The following is a 22,506-nucleotide window of genomic DNA, read 5'->3' as shown; positions in this document are numbered from 1 at the left end:
AAGAAAAAATAACAAAGAAATTACCTTACATCTGAGAAGTGCTTCAGAGGGACATAATGATGTTAAACAAATGATAATGGGCATAGGTTTCTGATAATTCAGAAAACAAAAATAATTAGTATGAATTCTAGGTAGCAGAATTTGTTTGTCAAATTTTATCTCCTTTTGGAGGTTCATTTTCTGAAAATAAATGCTTTCTAAACAACAAGAGCAGTTATAATTTACCACTCATGTGTTAAGCATATACATTATATGTGCAAGTCTAGGTAACATAATTTTTTTATCTTTTAGTCTAAAATTTATCCTTCCTTATGTTTTTAAACCCTTGCTTGCTATTCAGCAGAATTTGGTAAAAATGAAATAGTTCTGCAAATTTCAGGCTCTACTGGTAGGTACTAGAAAAATAACTTTTATAGAGTGTCTATTATATGCTAGACACGTTAGGCATAGGATACGTACACACTAACATTTTAGACAGGCATTATCTCCTTTTTTACAAATAGAAACTTGCAATTTAGGAAACTTAAAAGCAAGCTCTCCAAGGTTTTAAAATAAAAAGCAGCCGAGGCCAGATAAAACCCATTATCTGCTGGACTGGAAAGTCTGTGCTTTTTACATCATCCTTTCAGATGCTGATAGGTTCTTAAAAGAACAAAGCCAATTAAAAATAAATGTGATCAACAAAAACATAATTGACAGAATAAACTATGGTTTAAATTTAATATACTGGACAGGATATTTTATGAGTAAACCAAGATATGTAATATGTTTTAACATTCATAATAAACAGAAAATGGTCTTTGATATTAAATTAGGTTATAATCTTGGCTCTATGTATGATTTGGGGCAAGTTACTTAATAGTTGAGTCTCGATTTCCTCATTTTTTTCTTTAAAAAATTTTTTTTAATGTTTTATTGATTTTTGAGAGAGAGAGAGACAGTGTGAGCAGGGGAGGGTCAGAGAGAGAGAGGGAGAGAGAGAATCTGAAGACATTCCAGGCTCTGAGCTAGCTGTCAGCATAGAACTTGATGCGGGGCTTAAACCCACGAATGATGAGATCATGACTTGAGCCAAAGCCGGATGCTCAACCGACTGAACCACTTGGGCGCCCCACAATTTCTTCATTTTTAAAGAGTGTATTTAGTTATCTTAAAGAGGTGCATTGCAAAGATTAAAGATTAAGATAATATAGATAATGGCTAACAAAGATCTTCATACATGTAAGTCCTATACCTCTAACAGATGGACAGTGAGACTGTAAGGGATGTTAACAAATATACTACAAATGTTTCAATTTTTTTTCAAAAATTACTAGGATAAAACCACAACTGCCCCCTATCACTATCCAGTTCTTCAAAATTTCCTTAAATGTTGTATCTTAGTACAAATCTAATAGAGATTAAAAAAAAAAAACCAACAACTGGTAAACATATAAGAACAAAGTTGGAAGCCAGAGAAGGGAGGAGGAGGTTTAGGAGCCCTAAAAAAGGAGGAAAACATCCCACAAAGTCAAAGTCCCATGCCTTCTAAAAGTCTCCTAGATAAACCTTAACAATTCAAATGCCTCTTATTATTTATCAGCCAGGATACTTTCGGACCTTATCCAGGGTAGACTGCTATGACAGTTTATACCTTTTCATTTCAGAACTGATTTTATACGTCCCCCAATCCTCCTCTGGAGTGGAAAAGTGGGTCTGCCATAGGAAAAGCATAAAAGTTGCATTTGGTACAGAATCCAGTAATGCTATACTTCTAGATGTGTCCTGAGCATGTGTTTCTTTTTTCATGTCTATGCTTTTTACCTGTATTTTCATTCTCCCTCTTCTCTAACAGAAGAGTTGTGACTCATCTTTCCAAATACAGCTCAATGTCAACTTCTGAGGCCATTAGTAGTTCCCAAGGTATGGTTAATTCTACTTACCCTATGTTTCCAGAGTCCTTGGTATACACCTATACCTGCCTCACTGCAGTATAATTAATTCAATGAATATTTGTTTCTCATACTGTATGGTACGTTCCCTGAAGGAATGATGGTGTGTGTCTATGTTAGGCTTTTCAATACCTAAGGATCATTCTAATGTTATTGTTCTGGGTCTACTTTGTCCAATCTTTCAATCTATCTAGAAAAGCAATTTGAAAATTCATTGTGCTTAAGGATATATATATATTTTTATCAACAGGAAGAAAACTATGTCCACTGTGCCTTTTGGTTATGTGTTGGGTATATCAGTTTTAAAACCATAAGTACTTGGCATTTTTAGACCTGAAAGGAACTTCAGATTTCCCACTTCAAATTTTCTAAGGACTAAGCGGGTCATAATAATAATCACTAACTGAGCCAGCGATTTGAGCAGATCATTCTCTTAACTGTACTAATCATGTTGCTTTAATGTTTCCAGCACATCCTTACTGGACCTTAACCCACAGACAGGAATTACCATTCAGTTGTCTCTGCAGAGCTGAGGTTTGTGCTTTATGAAACCTAAATTTATATCATGGCTTACAAAAAGAAAAGGCCAATGTTCTTCGGTCAACTATACTGATTATTAATGTTCTGCAATGTTAAGTAACTCTGCCTCTGGTTTTCTTAGCAGTATGAGTAGTACAATCTTAACCTAGCTCTTCTACTGTTTCTTTAGTAAAAGGATAACACATATTTTAAAGATGATTAAAGATATTTTGGATAAACAGGAAACTGAAATCTGAGATGTTATTGCCAAATTTCTAGTTTGGTTTAGGAAGTATGATATTCAAATGATCATAAAATAAAATATACACAGTCCACATTCATTTTTATACCTTTTTAGAATTAATACTGTTAAAGGTCTATAAATTACATGTATTTCAATAAAAGGATTCCAATAGAAAACTGAAACTTTAAATTCCCATTTGCTTTAGATACTGAAAAGGTAAACAGTATAACCATAAGTATTCCCAGAAGTTCATTATTTTGGGAATATTTATCAAAGTATCTTAAAAAAATTTTTTTAATGTTTATTTTTGAGAGAGAGAGAGAGAGAGAGAGAGAGAGAGAAAGAGTGAGCAGGGGAGGGCAGAGAGAGAGAGGGAGATACAGAATCTGAAGCAGACTCTAGGCTCTGAGCTGTCAGCACAGAGCCCAACATGAGGCCTGAACTCAGAACCATGGGATCATGACCCGAGCTGAAGTTGGAGTATCTATTTTTAAAGTTAAAAAAAATTCTCTTTAAAAAACTTAAGATTTCAACATAGCATTTAATATGCTATCAATGAATTAAAATGCACTTATTCTTTATATATCCTTAATGACATTCAATATGTTTAAATCCTACTTTCATCATGGTTTCTGAGTAGTGTATGTTTGATGCGGATGTTAAATATAAAATTGAAAACACTGAATTCTATTCTGTTCTGAATAAATATCTAATAAATCCCAAGTAAGGTAGTTAGTAACACAGTACGTAAGCAGACCTAGCTTATGAAATTTTCTAATGGTTCTCAAAGAAATTCAAGTTCAGAATTCAGTCGTTTTCCCTTTTCCTGTGGCTGGTCCTGACACATGAAACAATACAGAGAACTACCTCCGAGTAGTGAATGCTGTTATGATTAGGCGGGAAGGAATACTGGTTACCTCCAGTGTCTATCCTTTTTCCAGGCTGCTCTATGTTGCCCTTTTGTTTTAAACATGAGAAAACTATGAAACACTGAAAATATACTGTTTCTTAAAATCAACATCAGGCTAAGAAGAAATGAGATGAATTTTTCATTTTCAAACCTTGTATTTTTTTTCATCTGTGCAGTTCTGCTAAATATTAATATGTAATTTAACTTTTATTACTTTCATAGAATTATAGCAATAAATTACAAGAAAATTGCACAGTTACATGTTTTAGCAGTTCTGTCAGTTTTAAATATGATTTCTGTTAATCTAGCAGAAATCATCTGTTATACTGCTGAACCACCTACCCCTGCACAGCATACAACTGTTAAAATGTAAATTGCCCAACTATTTTTAGCTGTTGTTGAAAAAAAATTCCTGTCTTCGGGAATAATGATTTGAGGCATTGTGTTCATTTTGTTTATCAAGCAGCTATTCAGCCTCTAGTGGGCCCAAGTGCTTATGCAAGCAAAAGCTTTTAAGAATGCCTGCAGCTGCAATCCAACCTTCCAGGTAGGCTGCAGGTTTAGAGCACAGCTGCCCTAGGCTGCATAAAATTCAGTCCATCTGGAACTGAGTTTCAAAGAGGATTTCAAATTTGAGTTTTCATGTATCACACGGAAAAGAAGGCAGGGGAAGAACACAGGAAAGAAGGTAGGCAAACAACCAAAAAGATGATATCTCTACTTCAGCCTTAATAAAAAATAAAGCTCAGACCCATGCTGCTCCTTCTAGATTACTACTTGCCAAGCCGGATATTCCATTCAGTGTATACTTCGATGAGCTGTGACTCATCCAGCAGCACCTGCGCCCATGTGTTAAGTACTGCCAAATAAAAGCCCAACATCCATTTACACAACAAAGAGATGTGCCCTACAAGGCATGGGGCCTCAGTCCAAAAGCCCCACTTCCCATTTGTTCTAAGCAAAGGGAAAGAGGAAAAAAGATTTCCCTTCTCGCACCAGAGATTTTTTAAATGTACATGGATTTATGATGTAGGTTCATTTACAAATACTTTTACTCTTTAGAATAAAGCATATTTAATGGCACAAACACCCCTACAGTATTAGATTATCACGGCCATTAACTATTGTTCACCAAACCTTTCCAACCTCCTCCATGAAAGCTCTTTATTCTCAAAGGATCCATTTTTTGAGCAAAGAGGGATCAACAAACTAGTTGCTTGAAAGCTTTCCTGATGCTAGGCTGAAGTTAGGAAAGGCTTAATGAAGGCTTTAAAATCCACAAGGGCTTCACAATGAACATCTGACTTGGTGATTTATGCATATTAATAACTTCAGTCCTACTGAGGCAAGCTGAGCCGAACATGTCCTCCGAATCTTAATGTCTTTAGCTCCACTGGGATTATTACAAATGTAAATTTCTAAGATTCTCAGCTATTAATCTCTGTCTGTCCTCCTGTTCAGCAACATAATGACTAATTAAACATCAAAAGACCTGTACAGGAGATCTTCTTTGACAGCTACCGGCCTAGTCCTCTTCCCAAGAGGGGAATTCAAATGACAGGGACATGGAATAACAGCATATGAGTAAGCTACAAATTACTGCAGAGAAACCTAAAAACCTAACATTAAATGTGGATTTATCTCAATCAATGATTCCATTCGACAGTGAACCGTTACTATGTGAAGTGTGCCTGCTGACACCACTCGAATGTACCCTTACAGCCAGCAAATACTCAATAGCTGAAATCAGTTGTTTACCACCAAGTCAAAAAAATGGGTACTTACTGAAGAAGGCAAACCAGGTGGCACCTTTCTGACTTTCTTTGCTTGCAAAGGATCTGCATATGGAAAACAATATATTTCATCAGCATTTATATTAAGACATCAGAATTCAGTTGAAAAGGAAGAGTTTTCCCTTCTAGCACTTTTCTGGTTTTCCAATATTTAGGAGTAAGCAAGGGAATATACAGGGATGAGGGCTTCATTCTTTCGAACTGGTTCCTGGACAAACCAAGTCTAATTAAGTGATATATTCTGAAATACACATTCCTATAAGCTTAGGGAGATGAAAGCAAACAGAGTAAAACAGGGAAAAAAGTAACAAACCAATAAGCATATGTGAGGGAAGAGAATTATCATTTCTTAAGTACCCATTTATGTGCCCGGTTCCACACTAAGCACTGTCATTTATAGAGGGGCATCTGGTGTAACAGGTCACTTTAAAAGTACAACTGCTTAACAAATTTAGTATCCACATATTAAGAGTTAGGTTTAAAAGCATATTCAACAGTTATGCAACTTAATGCTATACTACAACTATGTTAAAACATTTGAAATAAAATTTAATAAATGAAAAATTATGGTTGTAATTATATCAGAGAAATGCTACATAAACTATTATATACAGGCACTGTCATATACAATGTCATCCAGTATGCTGTAAGAACATTTGGTAGGGGCACCTGGGTGGCTCAGTCAGTTAATCCTCCGACTTCGGCTCAGGTCATGATTTTGTGTGTTCGTGAGTTCGAGCCCCAGGTCCAGCTCTGCACTGACAGCTCTGAGCTTGGAGCCTGCTTCAGATTCTGTATCTCCTTCTCTCTCTCCCCCTCCCCCTTTGCACGGTTTCTTTCTCCCCCACTCTCAAAAATAAATAAGCATTAAAAAAACCCCACAGTGTGTGGTTAAAACTGCAAATTCAGCACTGATTACTGTGTCATTTATCCTTGGATGTTTATATATATTTCCAAAAAATAACTAGAGAAAGTATATTTCTTTATAAAACTTAAATAATTTGCTGAAAGAAATAAGAACATGAGTATTTTCACAGATACCCAACCAGCCTCACTTGGTATTTTGATTTTACGTATCTCTAAAACTTAAAAATTTAAAATGTGTCCATTTTATTTACTGTAAAAAAAAAAAAGGTGATTAAGTGCAGTTTTCCAATCTTACACAAGTAATGGATGAAACTCAGGATTTTTCAGAAGCATTCACTATTAAGAAGGTTAACGTAAAGTAAACTATTTTTGCAAACTGTAAAAATGAGAATTAAACAGGCTAATATTTTCCTGGGTCACAAATTATATGATATAATAAGACACATGGTTGTTTAAGAAAGAATGAAATTCATTTAAATTAGGGCTGGTACTCTTTACAGTGACTATTCCAGGAAGCTGCAAAGCTAAGAAAGCAACTTTATAAGCATGTGTAGCATGTGGAAAAATTTTATACAGTAAAAAGGGGGGGAAAAGCATTCATTACCATTTAAGTCCCTCCACCAAGAGGCAGCCTATATTTCCTTAAAAGTGCCAAAGATAAACAACATCTGGCAAACTCTATATTTATAAAACTTAGGAGCAAAGTTTTTCTTCTTTGTGAGGCTTTTCTAGAAACCAACTCTTTACAACTCATACAGCATCCCTTGAGCAAAACTCATACTCCATGCTGGGTCGACTGAACTGCTCCTGTCAGTGTGGAGCTCATCAATTTATTTTGGATTATTACTACCAGAAGCTGTTGCTATTTAGTTTAGGACAGTTTTCTCCTCCAATGTGAATATACACTTTTCTTTTATATTTTTATCTCATCATTAGCTGTCACTACACAATTACATATGTAATGTCACACTTAAAATGAGTTTGGGATTCACAGTTCATTTTTGAGGGGTTGCAAAGTGTAACAGTTTGAGTAAGCTGGCTGGATTCAAATTTCAGCTGCATCATACAGCAACTATGTAAACTTGAGCAAGTTACTTTTACTCTCTTTGAGCTTGAGCTACTTAAGACATAAAAAGGGGATAACACCTTTTACAATTATTATAATAAAGATAGTACATGAAAGATGTTCAGGACAGTGTGTAACAGGGAGTGACAACAACTTTTAGCTATTGTTATTAGTTTATATTAAGTTCTGTGGAAAAATGTTTATGAATTAAATAGCTAGATGCTGTTTTGCAAAATGATTTCCTAAAGCATCTAAGTAGCTTGAGAAAATGCTGAGGTGGGTGTAGATGATCTCTGAAGTCCCTTCAACTCTGAGATTTTTATGTCTAACTGCAATGCCAAGAAACAGTGTCTGAGTGAGAAATAACAATGAAGAACAGAATGATAATCCACTAAGTGTTATTCATAAAAAAATGAGTAGGCCTCCCTGGGTACCAAGCCTTGGCTAAGGTGCTTAAGTAATAGTATATTGGTCCATATTAGTGCTTTTTGTTATAGTATTTGCTCACATAGCATACTAGGAAGATATTTCTTTAGAGTGACACTGATACATCTAGACTCATAAGTATGTTCCTACCCTCTTATGATGGGAAACAAAAGTAGTAAGGATGGAAGAAAGACGCTTTACAATTTACCATTTCTTTGGTAACAAACATACTGGTCTAAATCATCTGGGCTTACTTTATCACTACATATACTAAGTCAGCCATAATGCTGAGAGGTAGGCACATTCCAGTCAGAGCTCTCTCTTCCAAACATTGTATACCCTCAAGCATACTCTCCATCCATGGACTAGGGCTATTTTGGAAACCTCTAGGTTTGACAGAAGGTAGATATATGAATTGGAAGCAGTCAACAAATATTTGTGGAATAAGTAACTATGGCATAATTTCTTTCAGTGGGCTATATTAATTTCAAAAGCTGCCATATCTTTGATATTAGCATCCTGTACAACTTCAGTTTTCTTGTATAAAGGATTCCTTGGTAGGAATCACCAAAAATCCCGACATTTAAACACTGCTTGGATAAGGTGTCAGAGGATACCTGAGGCTTTCTGTAAAAGGAGCAACACAAAACAGACTGGCCTAGTTAGGCTATCTATAAGGCATAGAAGAAGAAAGCTAAAGAAAATGAGGGTTCAAAATTTAATAGGTGTAGAGTTTCCTATTGAGGTGATGTTCTGGAGGGAGAGAGGGATGATGGCTTCGCAGCACTGTGAATGTAGTAAATATCATTGAATTGTGAATTTTAATATGATTGATTTTATCCCAGTTTTTTAATAACTGGGGAGTAGAGGCAACTAATATGCAAAAAATACTGGACGTGGAGTCAGAAAAATCTTAATTTTATCCTGGGTAAACCACCTACTAATTATATGAAAGCATCCTCCTAAGCCTCAGTTTATGTTAAATCTACTGACTAGCAGGTCTTTTACACTAAGGAGATGAGAAAGTATATAAAACCACTTTATAAACTGATCAGCATTATATTAATCTTAGTCAAAAATAAGGTGTTAATATTAGCACATAACATTTTTATTATAATAGGAAAAACTAGTTCCATTTTCACTATTTAGTTCCTCTTATGATGACCAAACAACAGTATTAAATTGACTATTAAATATCTAATATATACATTATTTTATGTAAATAAGCTCTAATATCAACATAGAAACCAAATTTCTTCTAAATAAAAGTACAGCCAGAAGTAAAGACTAAGGGGTATAAAACAAAAAAAAAAAAAACAAAAAAACAAAAAACATTTGTGAAGATAGGGTTTGTTGTACAACACAATTACCAAGTGCTGCAGAGTCGTGGAGTGGTCTTCTCCTGGAACTTGTGGCAGAGAACGAGTAGTATGGTGTTCCAGGTTTTCCTGAAGAAGACAGCTGTGCTGGGCTTCCAAGCCCTAGATCTTGTCTCAGGAGACTAGACTACAAAACAAAGCCGAGGAAACAAGTTATCTTTCCACTGATACCAAATCAAACCGTAAAATGTTATCACTTCTCAGTTATTCCGATGGTTATTAAGAGGATGCTAGTGCCTTCAACAATGCCTTGAATTTGATGCACTTACTAAATATTTGAATACTGGTTTATTAGAACATTGGTTTAAATCTACACTTTCTTGGGGCATCTGGGGTGGCTCAGTCAGTTAAGTGTCCAACTTCAGCTCAGGTCATGATCTCATGGTTTTTGAGTCTGATTCCTGCATACTGCTCTGTGCCGACAGCTCCAGGCCTGCTTTGGATTCTGTCTCCCTTTCTCTCTGCTCCTCCCTCCGCCCTCTCTCTTCTTTAAAAATAAACATTAAAAAGATAAACCTATATGTTCTCTCTTTCCTCATCCTCATGTTACCTAATTTCTAGTAATTATGTAAAACTAAACAATCTTAAGGTCGAAACACACTTTAGTTACTATGTTTCACCCTTTAATTATCAAGAATACTTCTGAAAAATGACCACCAAGTCTTTGCTTGAATGCTTTCAGGACCATACAAAGCAGTCAATTCTGTTCCTTTTTTTTTTTTTTTCATTCAATATAGTTTTCATTGTTTGAAGACTGCCAATATTTTTAAGACAAGTCATTCCTGTTTTCTTCATCTGTGTCTCATGACATGGGGGTTTGAATGTAATCCTCATCATCTCTGACATAAGGCTTCTGGATTTATTTTCAGTTTGTCAAAGTGTCATAAGATGGAATGGACGACAATGCCCCAGATGTGGCCTGATTAGTGCAGAGTCATTTTCAACACTACATTTAAACAACCCATTTGTGCTAGCTCATGTTAAGAGGTTAGGAGTGATCACACGCTGTTACCCTTTATTGCATATGTTGCTATTAAGTCTTGTTCCTCCAATGGTTACCGTTTTCAGTTGTGTTTTTTAGTCCCAAATACAAGTTAACATTTACCTGATAAGTTAATCTTGTTAAATTTTATAATTTCTATCTGTTTTAGATTCTGAGTCTGTTCACCAATGCATTTGCTAGCCTTTTTAGTACTGGGGCATAAAAATGGGACTAAAAGAAGACATCAGGATGACAAGGCTGAGAAGATTCCTAAGGTATGCTACAAGGACATGAAACTTTGTCAAGTGCTTCACTGAAACCCAGCAGCCATGACCTACTAAACCAGCGACCCCATCATTAAGCAAATGAAGTTAACTTGGCAGAATTTGGTTCCAAGCTTTCTGGTAGCTGAGGGAAAAAGATTTCAACTGGAAAAGGTGCTGGATACAGTTGAGAGGATGCTTTCATGTGAAAAGGGCTATGATTCCTCTGATACATATCCTACCCCCCCTACCTCATGTTTAATACATGCCGTCACCATACTATTAGCAGGTATCCTTTTGTCACAGAATATCGGAAAGGCACTAAGAAATAAACCTTCGCTCTGGTCAGAGAGAAACAGTAGAACTTTGTAACAGAAGTCATAGTAGCCCAGTTCCCGCCTCCATTCTAATAATCAAGAAAGACTCTTTTCAGTTTATCATACTTTTTAATAATTTAAAAAAAGTTTTATGTTTCAGCTTTAAAAAGGCTCAAATTCACATAACATAAAGTTAATCATTGCAAAGTTTCCAACTCATGATATCTGGTATATTCATTATGTGACCATCACCATCTAGTTTCAGAACATTTTTATCACTTCCAAAGGAAACCCTGTATCCATTAACCAGTTACTTCCATTCCTCCCCTCCTCTAGCCTCTGCAATCATTAATTTGCTGTCTCTATCAATTTACCTATTCTGAATATTTCATATAATTGCAATCATATGTGACCTTTTGTGTCTGGCTTCTCTCACTTCACATGTTTTTGAAGTGCATTCATGCCATAGTTTATATCAACACTTCATTCCTTTGTAGGGCTGAGTAATATTCCATTGTATAGATACACTATAATTTATTTATCCATTCATTCACTGCTGGGACATTTTGGTTGTTTCTTGCTTTGGACTACTGTGAATAGTGTTGCTATGACTAGTAGTGTATGAGCATTTGTTTGAATACTTGTTTTCAATTCTTTTGGGTAAAAATTAGGAGTGGAATTGCTGAGTCATATGGCATTTCTATTCTTAACTCTTTGAGGAACGGCCAAACTGTTTTCCACAATGGCTGTGCCATTTTACATTCCCACCAGCAATGTATGAGGATTGTAATTACATCCTTATCAACACTTATTACTAGTTTTTTGTTTTGTTTTGTTTTGAATTGTAGCCATTCTTGTGGGTATGGACTAGTATCTTACTGTGGTTTTACTTAGCATTTCCCTAATGATTAATGATGTTGGGTATCTCTTCATGGACTTGATATCAATTCAAGTCCTTTGACCATTTTTAAATTGGGTTGTGTTTCTACTCTATTCTCTCTCTCCTTCTCCTGCACATGTGTGCTCTCTCTCAAAATAAACAAACATTAAATGAAATGAGTTCTAATACTTTACGTTTTGAATTCTAGACACTTATCAGACATATTATTTGTATGCTCCATTTTGCAGGTTGTCTTTTTACTTCTTAATGTCCAAGTTTTAAATTCTGATGAAATTCTAATTTTTATCTTATTTTTTTCTTTTGTCATGCTTTTGGTGTCACATCTAAGAATCTATTGCCAAAGTCAAGGTAATGAAGATTTAGCCCTCTATTTTCTTCTAAGAATATATAGTTTTATCTCATACCTAGATCACTAATCCACTTTGAGTCAATTTTTGTATATGGTAGAAGGTAGAGGTCCAACTTCATTCTTTTGAATGTGGATATCCAGTTGTGTTCGTACCATTTTTTGAAAAGAATATTTCCTTATTCCATGGTCTTGGCATCCTTTGTTGAAAATCAACTGCTTAAGGATTTTTGGGTTTATTTCTGGACTCTCAACTCTATCCCATTTGTCTGTATGTCTACATTATGCCGGTTCCATTCTGTACCTTTGTAGTAAGTTTTGAAAATGAGACATGTATGTCCCCCAACTTTATTCTTTTTTTTCACTATCTGGGATTCTTTGAAATTACACAGAAAATTAGAGGATCAACTTCTCCATTTCCGCAAAAAGATGCCATTGGGATTGTGATAGGGATTGCACTGAATCTGTAGATTGCTTTGGAGAGTTTTGCCATCTTAACAACACTAAGTTTTTGGATTGATGAACACTGAATATTTTTCCATTTACTTCCATCTTCTGTAATTTCCTTTAGCAATGCTTTGTAGTTTCCAGTATATAAATCTTACCCATTGTAGTTAAATTTATTCCTAGGTAATTTTTTTTTTAAGTTTATTTGAGAGAGAAAAAAGTGAGTGAGCAGGGGAGGGGCGGAGTGGGAGCGAGAGAATCCCAAGCAGTCTCTGCGCTGATAGCACGGAGCCTAACATGCTTGACCTCACAAACTTGGTTTAGCTTGACCTGAGCTAAAACCAAGAGTCAGATACTAAGCCCATTGAGCCACCCAGGAGCTCCTCCCTATTCCCAGGTATTTTATTCTTCTGGATGCTAATGGATTTAAATTTATCTTTGGTTTGTTCACTATTAGTGTATAGAAGTATACCTAGTTTTTGATCTTGAATCTTGCAATTATAGTTTTATTAGCTCAAATAGCTTTATTGTGGGTTCCCTATATATAAGATCATACCATCTGCAAAAAGGGGAAGTTTTACATCTTTCATTCCAGTTTACTTCTTTCATTCCACAAAAGAATGAAAATAAGGTGAATGACATTTCATATACTGTTTCCTGGGCACAAACTCTTTATCCTAAGTAAGGAGACCTTGTCTGCCCCAAATCTAAGCTGAATTACAACTCCCAATGGCTATGGTAAGAAAGGATATTGGAAATTGGAAAGAGAATGGACAGGCCCCTAGAGAGAGGGTTGACAATTAGAGGCTAAATCCAAAAAAGAGGGTGACAGATTCAAACTGTATCAATCTAAATCAAGAATAAATTTTAAAAAATGCCAACTTATTCTGAAAATGATTCAGTAGATGTGTTTATTTGTGTGTATAAACTCACGTGTAAGCATACAAACACTTATACATACTAAATGAAAGAAAGGAATGTGCACGCACAAATGTGGTGAAATACCGATGAAATTTCATTATGAGCACATAGATATTAACTTTATTATTCTTGTACTTTATCTGTGAGTTTGTAATTTTTCAAAATAAAAAGTTGGAGAAAATCATAATAAATATCAAGGATTGACAAGCATACTTACAAATGTACCATCTCAGTTAATATTTATTGCAATCTTACTATATAAATTATGTTATACAGATAACAAGTAGTAGAACCCTAATTTGAATCAAGTCTGTTTAAGAGTCTCCTTCTTCAACATGAAGAAGACTCCTACAAGAGTTCTGGAACCTAACTCCTATATATAAGACTGTGAACTTGAAAACATTTAAGTGACCTGTAAATGACTTTGTGGATTACAATCCTAAAACTGCTTTATCTACAGAGCACATACTGGTAGATTCTGTACACATGCATGGAAGAAAGGAAGAAGAAGAATAAATTTATTTAGGAGAAAAGTTTACTTGTTACCAACAACATTGTTGATAACCCTTTCCCCTTAGTATAGATAATTATAAAGATATGGATAGTAAATAATCTGTATTCTTGTTCCACAGTGATATTAATGCTAAAAAACCCAAGGAAGATGTTTTTCACTTAGCTGTCCTATTCATGGAAATAACTATGTTTCCTTGTTCAATTTGTATCATGATCTATATAATTAGGCAAAGTAAATGTAGGAGAAATTGTTTCTTTTTAAGAACACAAGATATTTTATCCTAATTAAAATGAATAGTTCAGTACTAGAAGAAATACAAAAGAAGTTTAAGACAATGTTTTCTCCACAAGGACTTGGCAATCTAGGAAATACTACTCATGAAACTAATGGAAAGCGACTAAAAAAAAAATCAAGGGCTAAACTATATATAAACCTAACATTTTGATATTATACCACTAATAAAGTATTTTTCTTTTCTTTGATTCTTCAAACATTTTGGCAACACTAGAGCACAAATAATAGACTATTTAGTTTATTTCTCCTAAAATAAAATTACATCAGTTCATATTATTGATTTTCCTGCCTGCGTAAAAACTAATGAGCAGCATTATTGATTGCCACTGATCTTGTCCTGAAGGTATCTCAGGCAAAAAAGAATACACAATCCCAGAGGATACAGAACTAGGCAAAGCAGTTTTATTCTGCCAAGCCATCTTATTCAAGGCAGAATTAGTTTTCTGAAATGACAGAGCACTAAATTGCTTAACACAGTCTTAGAAAATGATCTTTTTTAGTAGTCATCTAAAACCTCAACTGTGAAAAATGTATCTAATTACTGAAGAATAATCAATTAAGGTTCATCCCTGAAACACTAATACACTCTAGATTTTTGTAATAAAAAATATAGTAAAGTTTCATTTTAAATTATGTATGATAAACCTCTAGCCTATAAATAAAAACCCCCATTTCTTTATATGGACTTTTAGTAGACTATGTATATATGTATATATGTGGAGAAAAAATATATTAAATTTTTTTCTCCCTCTTCATGTGCTGAGAAACCCCAACTTTAAAATGTGAACTTGAAAAGACTATTCAGTTTAAGTCTTCATGGTGATAACTAACCAAAAAGTAAAGGAGAGAAATAAAGTTGTGAGTTTGACCAACATCATTTATTAACGTAACTTCTAAATATCTTGGAAGGTACGCTAAATGTGATTTAATAGGAAATTAGAAGAATATCCTATATGAAAACGGTGGGGCTTAGCAGCCCAGAGGATTCAGAGCCACACTGCAGTGATTTGGATATTCTTTTATCTTTTTCTTTAAAAAAAATTTTTTTTTAAATTTATTCTTGAGAGAGACAGAGGCAGAACATTAGTAGGGAAGGGGCAGAGAGAGAGGGAGATACAAAATGTGAAGCAGGCTCCAGGCTTTCAGCACAGAGTCCGGTGTGAGGCTCAAACCCATAAACCGTGAGATCACGTCCTGAGCCGAAGTCGGCTGCTTAACCGACTGAGCCACCCACGTGTCCCTGGATATTCTTTACCCTTGAAAGGGAAATTGTCTGAAATCTTAATATAAACTTACTTCCTCAGAACTGCTTTTACCATTAAATGGCTTGGCCCGTACTGTACCAAAATATACTTTCATATCCATTTATAATTTCAGATTAAATAAGGACTTATTAATTAATTAATAAAGTTAAGTCAATTAACCCTATATCAAAAATTGTTAGCCTCATTTTCTGATCAAAGCTTTGAGGCACTAATTCATCATTGATTTGTTTTCTAGAAAAAAAAGATGCAAAGTATCTTATGTTATAGTCATGCACTGTAAAAATTGTTAAATATGTAATATGGACTCACAGAGCCTCTGGTATGTACATTCTACAGAATTCTTTAATTTCCTGGAATGGTATGCAGTTTTAACATATAAAGCAAGCAGCTGTTCTCAGGTTTTTTTTTTTTTTTGAAAGGGGTGTGTACTAATTAAATATATAAAAAGGTATAGAAAACAATCATGATAAAACAGAGAATACAAACTATTAAAATTTCTCAGTTGAATTCTTGAAGTTGTACTATATATTTCCTGTGTCACTGGGGGTTGAGAAACAAAATGGTTCCAGGAGCAAAATCAGTATACTATTACTATATTTCTAAATTTTTTTGATTGAGAGCTATCACAATACAGTTTATCTGTAAACCCACTCACTTAAAATTTCCGAGATGAAGACAGGGAAAGTGGAGAGTGACAAAGAAGCTGCTCACTGTCAAATAAAAAACTAAGAGGGCACAGGGGTACTCAGGGCAAAATACACATGTAGGACTTTCATACTATATCAGTCTTCTGTTACTTTTTTACAAATAATTAAAAAAAAAGACTAATAAATTTTGAATTTGGAAAATACAGATATTGTGAAATAATTGTATTATGATGCAAATTTATTTACATTGAAATTCCAGGGATATGTTAGCAATTATCAGCATGTTGTTAAAGAATTCTATCCTGAGAATCTCATTAGATAGTGATGCAAACTACAGTTATCATTCTGAGAACAAAGGGATCTTGAATGAGTAATCAATAGCAACTGGCAGAAAATGAGACATTAATTATGATCCTCTCTAGTGTTTTGTCTAAGGCAAGATTTCATTAAATGCTTTGTGCCAACCTGAATAGTTCCAAGTCATTACCAACACTTTGGACAATATATTAATTGAAGGGGAGGGGGGGACTATACAGGGAAACAAAGTAAAAGAAAACCTGAGATGTTTCTATTCCTTCCCCCAGGTCAATAAAAACATACCAACCACCACTAGCCAACTGTTATGCTTGTTCTTTTACAAGCCCCAAATCTTATAATCTCAACATGGTCTCCTGGAAATTTAATTATCATTTTCTATACTTTATGTGTCAGGCAGGTTTGAGAAGATAATGACAGTCATCCATCAAATGCATGCTGCCAACGTAATCAGCCTGATCTTTAAGAAAAGAAACCACCTATGTACTATTAAATTAGTAAAACATGGTAATCTTGGCAGTTTGAATTTCCCAATCTTCTTTAGTTATCAGTAACAGGGAAAATGTACCATTTTAATATATCATTTTCACTAATTTTTCTCTGAACTTTCAAGTCCTGCATCAGCCAATGAAAAGATTATCAAGTAGGAAGAAAATATGGGATAGAGATCATTGAAGGAAGACTTTGGGGAATAGAAAGAAAAACTAAAATGAAAACCATTAAAAACCATTTTAATACACCCAGTATTTAACCAAATGAGCCACCCAGGCGCTTCCCAATACACCTAGTATTTAAATAATTACAAATGTGCAAAAAGAAGGACTTTCTTTCAGGTTTTTATAGGCTTCCATAAAGAAAGTCCCTACTTCCAAAATGCTATAAGGGATTTCTGGAAGGCAGACTCTCATGAAGTCAGTAGTGAGAGTACTCTAAACCCATCTTCTTCCTAAGTGAGTTTTTCTGAATGTCTGAAGTTACAAACTTCCTTGTTAAATAGTATCCTCTTTAATCTTCCTGCAAAACTAAAGTGTGGCTTTGAACCTTCTCTTTCCTGAATAAAAAAACCTGCTATGCGAGGTGCTAACCCACATTAAAAGAACAGGAGATAAAGAAGTATCATTTCTTTTTTTGCTTTTGTGGAAATGGTATTATGGAGTCCTAAGATTTTCAGCAGAGTTCTGATACTAAGAAGTCACTCCTTTTCTCTTTAATGTTAGTAAATGAGTACTCCTTTTCCCAGTGCCTTGCATTTTGAAGAATACAACTAAGAATAACAAAATACAACACAGTAGTAGGCATATAGTTAAGTATGAAATATTTTTTGAACTGAAACATTCTATACTGGAACATCTTCTAAAAATTAAGCTTTTTATTTTGGGAATTTTCAAATATAAACAAATCAGAAAAAAACTTCCAATATAATGAACCTTCCTATACCTTTCACCCAACTTCACTTAACTTCCAGTATTCCGCTGTTCCTCCTTCATTTATTCTGTCATCTCTCAGTTCTTGTCATATAGCCCCTACACTTGACAACAATAGCTTATAATCATAGAATTCCCAGGCTGTGGTTACCTCTTTTTTCATTCCCCCTCGCCCCGCCAGAATGGTGTCCAGTCTCTAGCCATTATTTAATATATTCTTTTCTTCTGAAATCAGTTTGCAAAGAATAAATTGACTTTTTAAAAAATGTTTATTTATTTTTGAGGGAGAAATAGAGCAGAAGCAAGGGAGGGGCAGAGAGAGAGGCAGATAGAGGATCCAAAGCAGGGTCCATGTTGACAGCTTCGGCACCGATAGCAGTGAGTCCGATGTGGGGCTTGAACTCACAAACTGTGAGACTCATAAACTGCGAGATCATGACCTGAGCTTAAGTTGGATGCTCAACCAACTGAGCCAACCAGGTGCCCAAAGAAAAAATTGACTTTTATTATTTATTTATTTTAATGTTTGCTTATTTATTTTGAGAGAGAACATGCAAGCATGCATGTGAGCAGGGGTGGGGCAGAGAGAGAGAGAGAGAGAGAGAGAGAGAGAGAGAGAGAGAGAGAGAGAAACTCAAGCAGGCTCCAGAATGTCAGTGCAGAGCTTCACACAGGGCTTGATCTCACAAAGCTGAGATTGTGACCTGAGCCAAAATCACGAGTTGGAAGTTTAACTGACTGAGCCACCCAGGTGCTCCTAAATTGACTTTTAAACAATGTTCCCAAAGAACACGGAGTACCACCAAAAGTATAATTAGCAAGTTTTATGGAGAGAACAAAAACAATAAGGCTTTTTTCCCCTGCCAGGTAACTTCTGCATCATTTCTCTCTGGCCCTTTAACTGAAGTAGGAAATTAAACTTGCCAATTGCCTGATACTTTAAGATGAGACTCCACAAAGTAATTTATTTTATCTTTCTTCCAAACTCAGAAGCTCCCTCTGCAGGCAGCTGATGGCTTATTACCCTGGTTATATTTTCCTTCCTAGATCACAGGATTTAGATTCAAACATATTCTGAATACCAGTAGGCATGACCTCTTCATAGGCTACTTCATGAGGGAATCATCTCTTGGAGACCTTCAACATTGATCCATAGCCACTTTTATGTCTTTCTAACATTCCTGACTGCAACATTCCTCCTATCACTAATCTACTTTTTATTTTTTATTTTTTAAGTAGGCTCCAGGCCCAATGTAGGGCTTGAACTCTACACCCTGAGATCAAGAGTCAGATGCTCTACTGACCGTGCCACTCAGGTGCTCCTTTCATCAACTAATCTACTGCCAAAAGGATGCTGTAGGGACTGGAAACTACTTGACTCCTGAAATTTTTAAGTCCAGTATTCAACTTGACATGACCAATTCTTACAGCACCATAACTTCTTTACTACTTACTGTACTTGTTCTTTTGTCTCAAGCTATCCAATATCTTTTTGTTTAAAAAATTTTTTAAAAATGTTTATTTATTTTTGAGAGAAGGAGTGCAAGCAGAGGAAAGGCAAAGAGAGAGAGGAAGACACATAATCTAAAGCAGGCTCCAGGCTCTAAGCTGTCAGCACAGAGCCTGATGAGGGCTCAAGCTCATGAATCATGAGATCATGACCTGAACTGAAGTTGGACACTCAACCAGCTGAGCCAGCTGCCCCAAATGCTTAGTTTTGAGTGAGAGTGCACACATGCAAGCAGGGGACGGACAGAGAGAGAGGGGGACAGAGGATCTGAAGCAGGCTCTGCACTGATAGCAGAGAGCCCAATGAGGGATTAGAACTCATGAACCACAACATCATGACCTTAACTGAAAGTCAGATGCTTAATGACTGAGCCACCCCAGGCATCCCTCAAGATACCCAATATCTTGCCCTTTTTTTCCCCCCAATTCCAAAGTTTAATTATGGCTTCATTTTCTTCCTTTGAAAACTAGCCCATTCAGTCTATTACTTTAACCATTATCTCATCACTACTTTAATTCTTCTATCCTTAACCATTTACCAGCTATGAAACCTTGGATAAATTACACAATTCCTAAGGCTTCAAGTTCCTTTGTTGTCAAATAGAGAAACAATAATAGCAACAGTGACACTTGTCATACAGTATTGCAAGGACCCTGTGAAATGTCTGTAAGGTGCTTAGCACAATGCTTGGCACTAGTAAATGTATGATATATGCTAGCTCTTACATTTGTTTAGGCATACCTGGTTTTGCTGTACTCTGCAGATATTGCATGCTTTACAAATTGCGGGTTTGGGGCAATCTTCTGTTGAGCAAGTCCACAGGCACCATTTTTCCAACAGCATTTGCCAACTTTGTGTCTCTGTATCATATTTTCCTAATTCTTGTAAAGTTCCAAACTTCATTTTTACTGTATTTCTTAAGGTTATACTGTAATTGTTTTTGGGGCAACACGAACTATGTCCATATAAGAGGGTGAATTTAATCGGTAAATGTGCTCTGACTGCTCCACTGACCAGTTATTCCCCTCTCCCTATCCTTGAGCCACTTTATTCCTTGAGACACAACAATATTCAAATTAGGCCAATTAATAACCCAACAATGGCCTCCATGTTTAAGTGAAAGGAAGAGTCATATATCTCTCATTTTCGAATCAAAAGCTAGAAATGACTAAGCTTAGTGAGGAGGGCATGTCAAATGTGGAGACAGGATGAGAGCTAAGTCACTTGCACCAAACAGTTAGCCAAGGTATGAAGACAAAAGAAAAGTTCTTAAGGAAATTAGAAGTGCTACTCCAGTGAACACATGAATGGTAAGAAAGCCAAATAGCCTTAACGCTGATAGGTAGAAAGTTTTAGTGGTCTAGACAGAAGACCAAACCAGCTGTAATACTGCCTAATCCAAAGTAAAGCCCTAACTCTCCTCAATTCTATGAAGACTGAGACTTGAGGAGGCTGCAGAAGAAAAGTATGAAGTTAGCAAAAGTTGATTCATAAAGTTTAAGAAACCACCTCTATAATATAAAAGTGCAAAGTGAAGTAGCAAGTGCAGATGTAGAAACTGCAGAAAGTTATCCAGAAGATGTAGCTAAGATAATAAATGAAGGTGTTTACACTAAGCAACCAATTTTCAATGTAGATGAAACAGCCATCTATTAGAAGATGATGCCATCTAGCACTTTCATACCTGGAGAGGAAAAGTCAATGCCTGACTTCAAACCTTTACACAGAATAGACTGAGTCTCTTGTTAGTGGCTAAGGCAGCTAGTGACTTTTTGTTGAAGCCAAAACTCATTTGACATTATTAAAATCCTAGGGCCCTTAAGAATTACGCTAAATAGGGACACCTGGGTGGCTCAGTTGGTTCAGCATGGACTTCAGCTCAGGTCATCATGATCTTGCATTCATGGTTTGGAGCCCCATGTTGGGCTCTGTGCTGATAGCTCAGAGCCTGGAACCTTCTTCAGATTCTGTGTCTCCCTCTCTCTCTCTGCCCCTCCTCTGCTCATGCTTTGTCTCTCTCTCTCTCAAAAAAACAAACATTAATACAAAAAAAAAAGAATTATGCTAAATATACTCTGCCTATGCTCTATAAATGGAACAACAAAGCCTGGATGACAGCTTACCTATTTATATGGTTTACCTGTTGCACAGTTTACTGATTATTTTGAGCCCACTCTCGAGACCTGCTGCTTAGAAAAAAAGATTCCTTTCAAAATATTATTGCTTACTGACAAGAGAACCTGGTCATCCAAGATCTCTGATGGAGATGTACGCTGACATTAGTGTTCTTTTCATGTGTGCTCACCTGCAGCCATGGATCAAAGAGTAATTTTGACTTTCAAATCTTATTATTAAAGAAATACATGTCATAAGGTTAGATTTTAATTCCTCTGATGGATCTGTGCAAAATCAACCTTGTAGTGATCTAAAAGGTATACATGTATACCTTTTATCACTATTCTCCATAACCTATCCAAACACTTGTTGTCTATGCTTATACATTTAGTCTGCTGAGTACTTAAAACACATTGGGGTGACTGGGTGGCTCGATCGGTTAAGCTTCTGACTTTGGTTCAGGTCATGATTTCACGGCTTGTGGGTTTGAGACCCACATCGGGCTCTGTGCTGACAGCTCAGAGCCTGGGGCCTGCTTCAGATTCTGTGTCTCCCTCTCTCTCTGCTTCTCCCCCACTCATGCTCTGTCTCTATCTCTTCTCTTAGAGTCAGGTAGCATAAATTCTCTACCACTGCTCTTAACTTTTTAAGACTGCACTGGGTACTGTAGGTTCTTTGTACTTACAAAGGAATTTTTACTTATTTTAAGAGGGTTTTTAAAAAATGTTTTTATTTTTGAGAGAGAGAGCGAGAGAGCGAGTGCGTGCATGTGCAAGTGGGGGAGGAACAGAGAGAGAGGGAGACAGAATCTGAAGCAGGCTCCAGGCTCTCAGTTGTCAGCACGGAGACTGATATGGGGCTTGAACTCACGGACTGAGACATCATGAACTGAGCTGAAGTCGGATGCTTAACCACTGAGTCACCCAGGCACTCCTAAGATGGCTTTTTAAAAAGTGTTTATTGGATACTTGTTCCTACTTTGTCAAAAATTAATTGGCCGTACATTTGTGGGCCCAGTTCTGGGTTCTCTATTCTATTCCATTGGTCTATGTGTCTGCTTTTGTGCCAATACCATACTGTCTTGATGATGACAGCTTTGTAGTAGAGGCT

At 35.9% G+C, this 22,506-nt stretch overlaps 1 protein-coding gene across 3 annotated transcripts in view; it reads right to left on the bottom strand.

The window, feature by feature from the left end:
• The window catches only part of TCF12 (transcription factor 12), a 362,394-nt gene that overhangs the window by 74,339 nt on the left and 265,549 nt on the right, over positions 1-22,506 (bottom strand). For all 3 annotated transcript variants that reach the window (XM_029950501.1, XM_029950502.1, XM_029950503.1), the window contains 2 exons: positions 9,127-9,262; positions 5,390-5,442 (listed from right to left, as the gene is read on the bottom strand). In XM_029950501.1, coding sequence (XP_029806361.1) covers positions 5,390-5,442; positions 9,127-9,262 — 189 coding nt within the window. The remainder of the gene's footprint in view (positions 1-5,389; positions 5,443-9,126; positions 9,263-22,506) is intronic.

This window comes from Suricata suricatta, chromosome 9, assembly GCF_006229205.1.
Source record: "Suricata suricatta isolate VVHF042 chromosome 9, meerkat_22Aug2017_6uvM2_HiC, whole genome shotgun sequence".
In the NCBI taxonomy this organism is placed as follows: domain Eukaryota; kingdom Metazoa; phylum Chordata; class Mammalia; order Carnivora; family Herpestidae; genus Suricata; species Suricata suricatta.
Note: the sequence above shows the minus strand (reverse complement) of the source record. Positions and strands in the feature narration are given on the sequence as shown.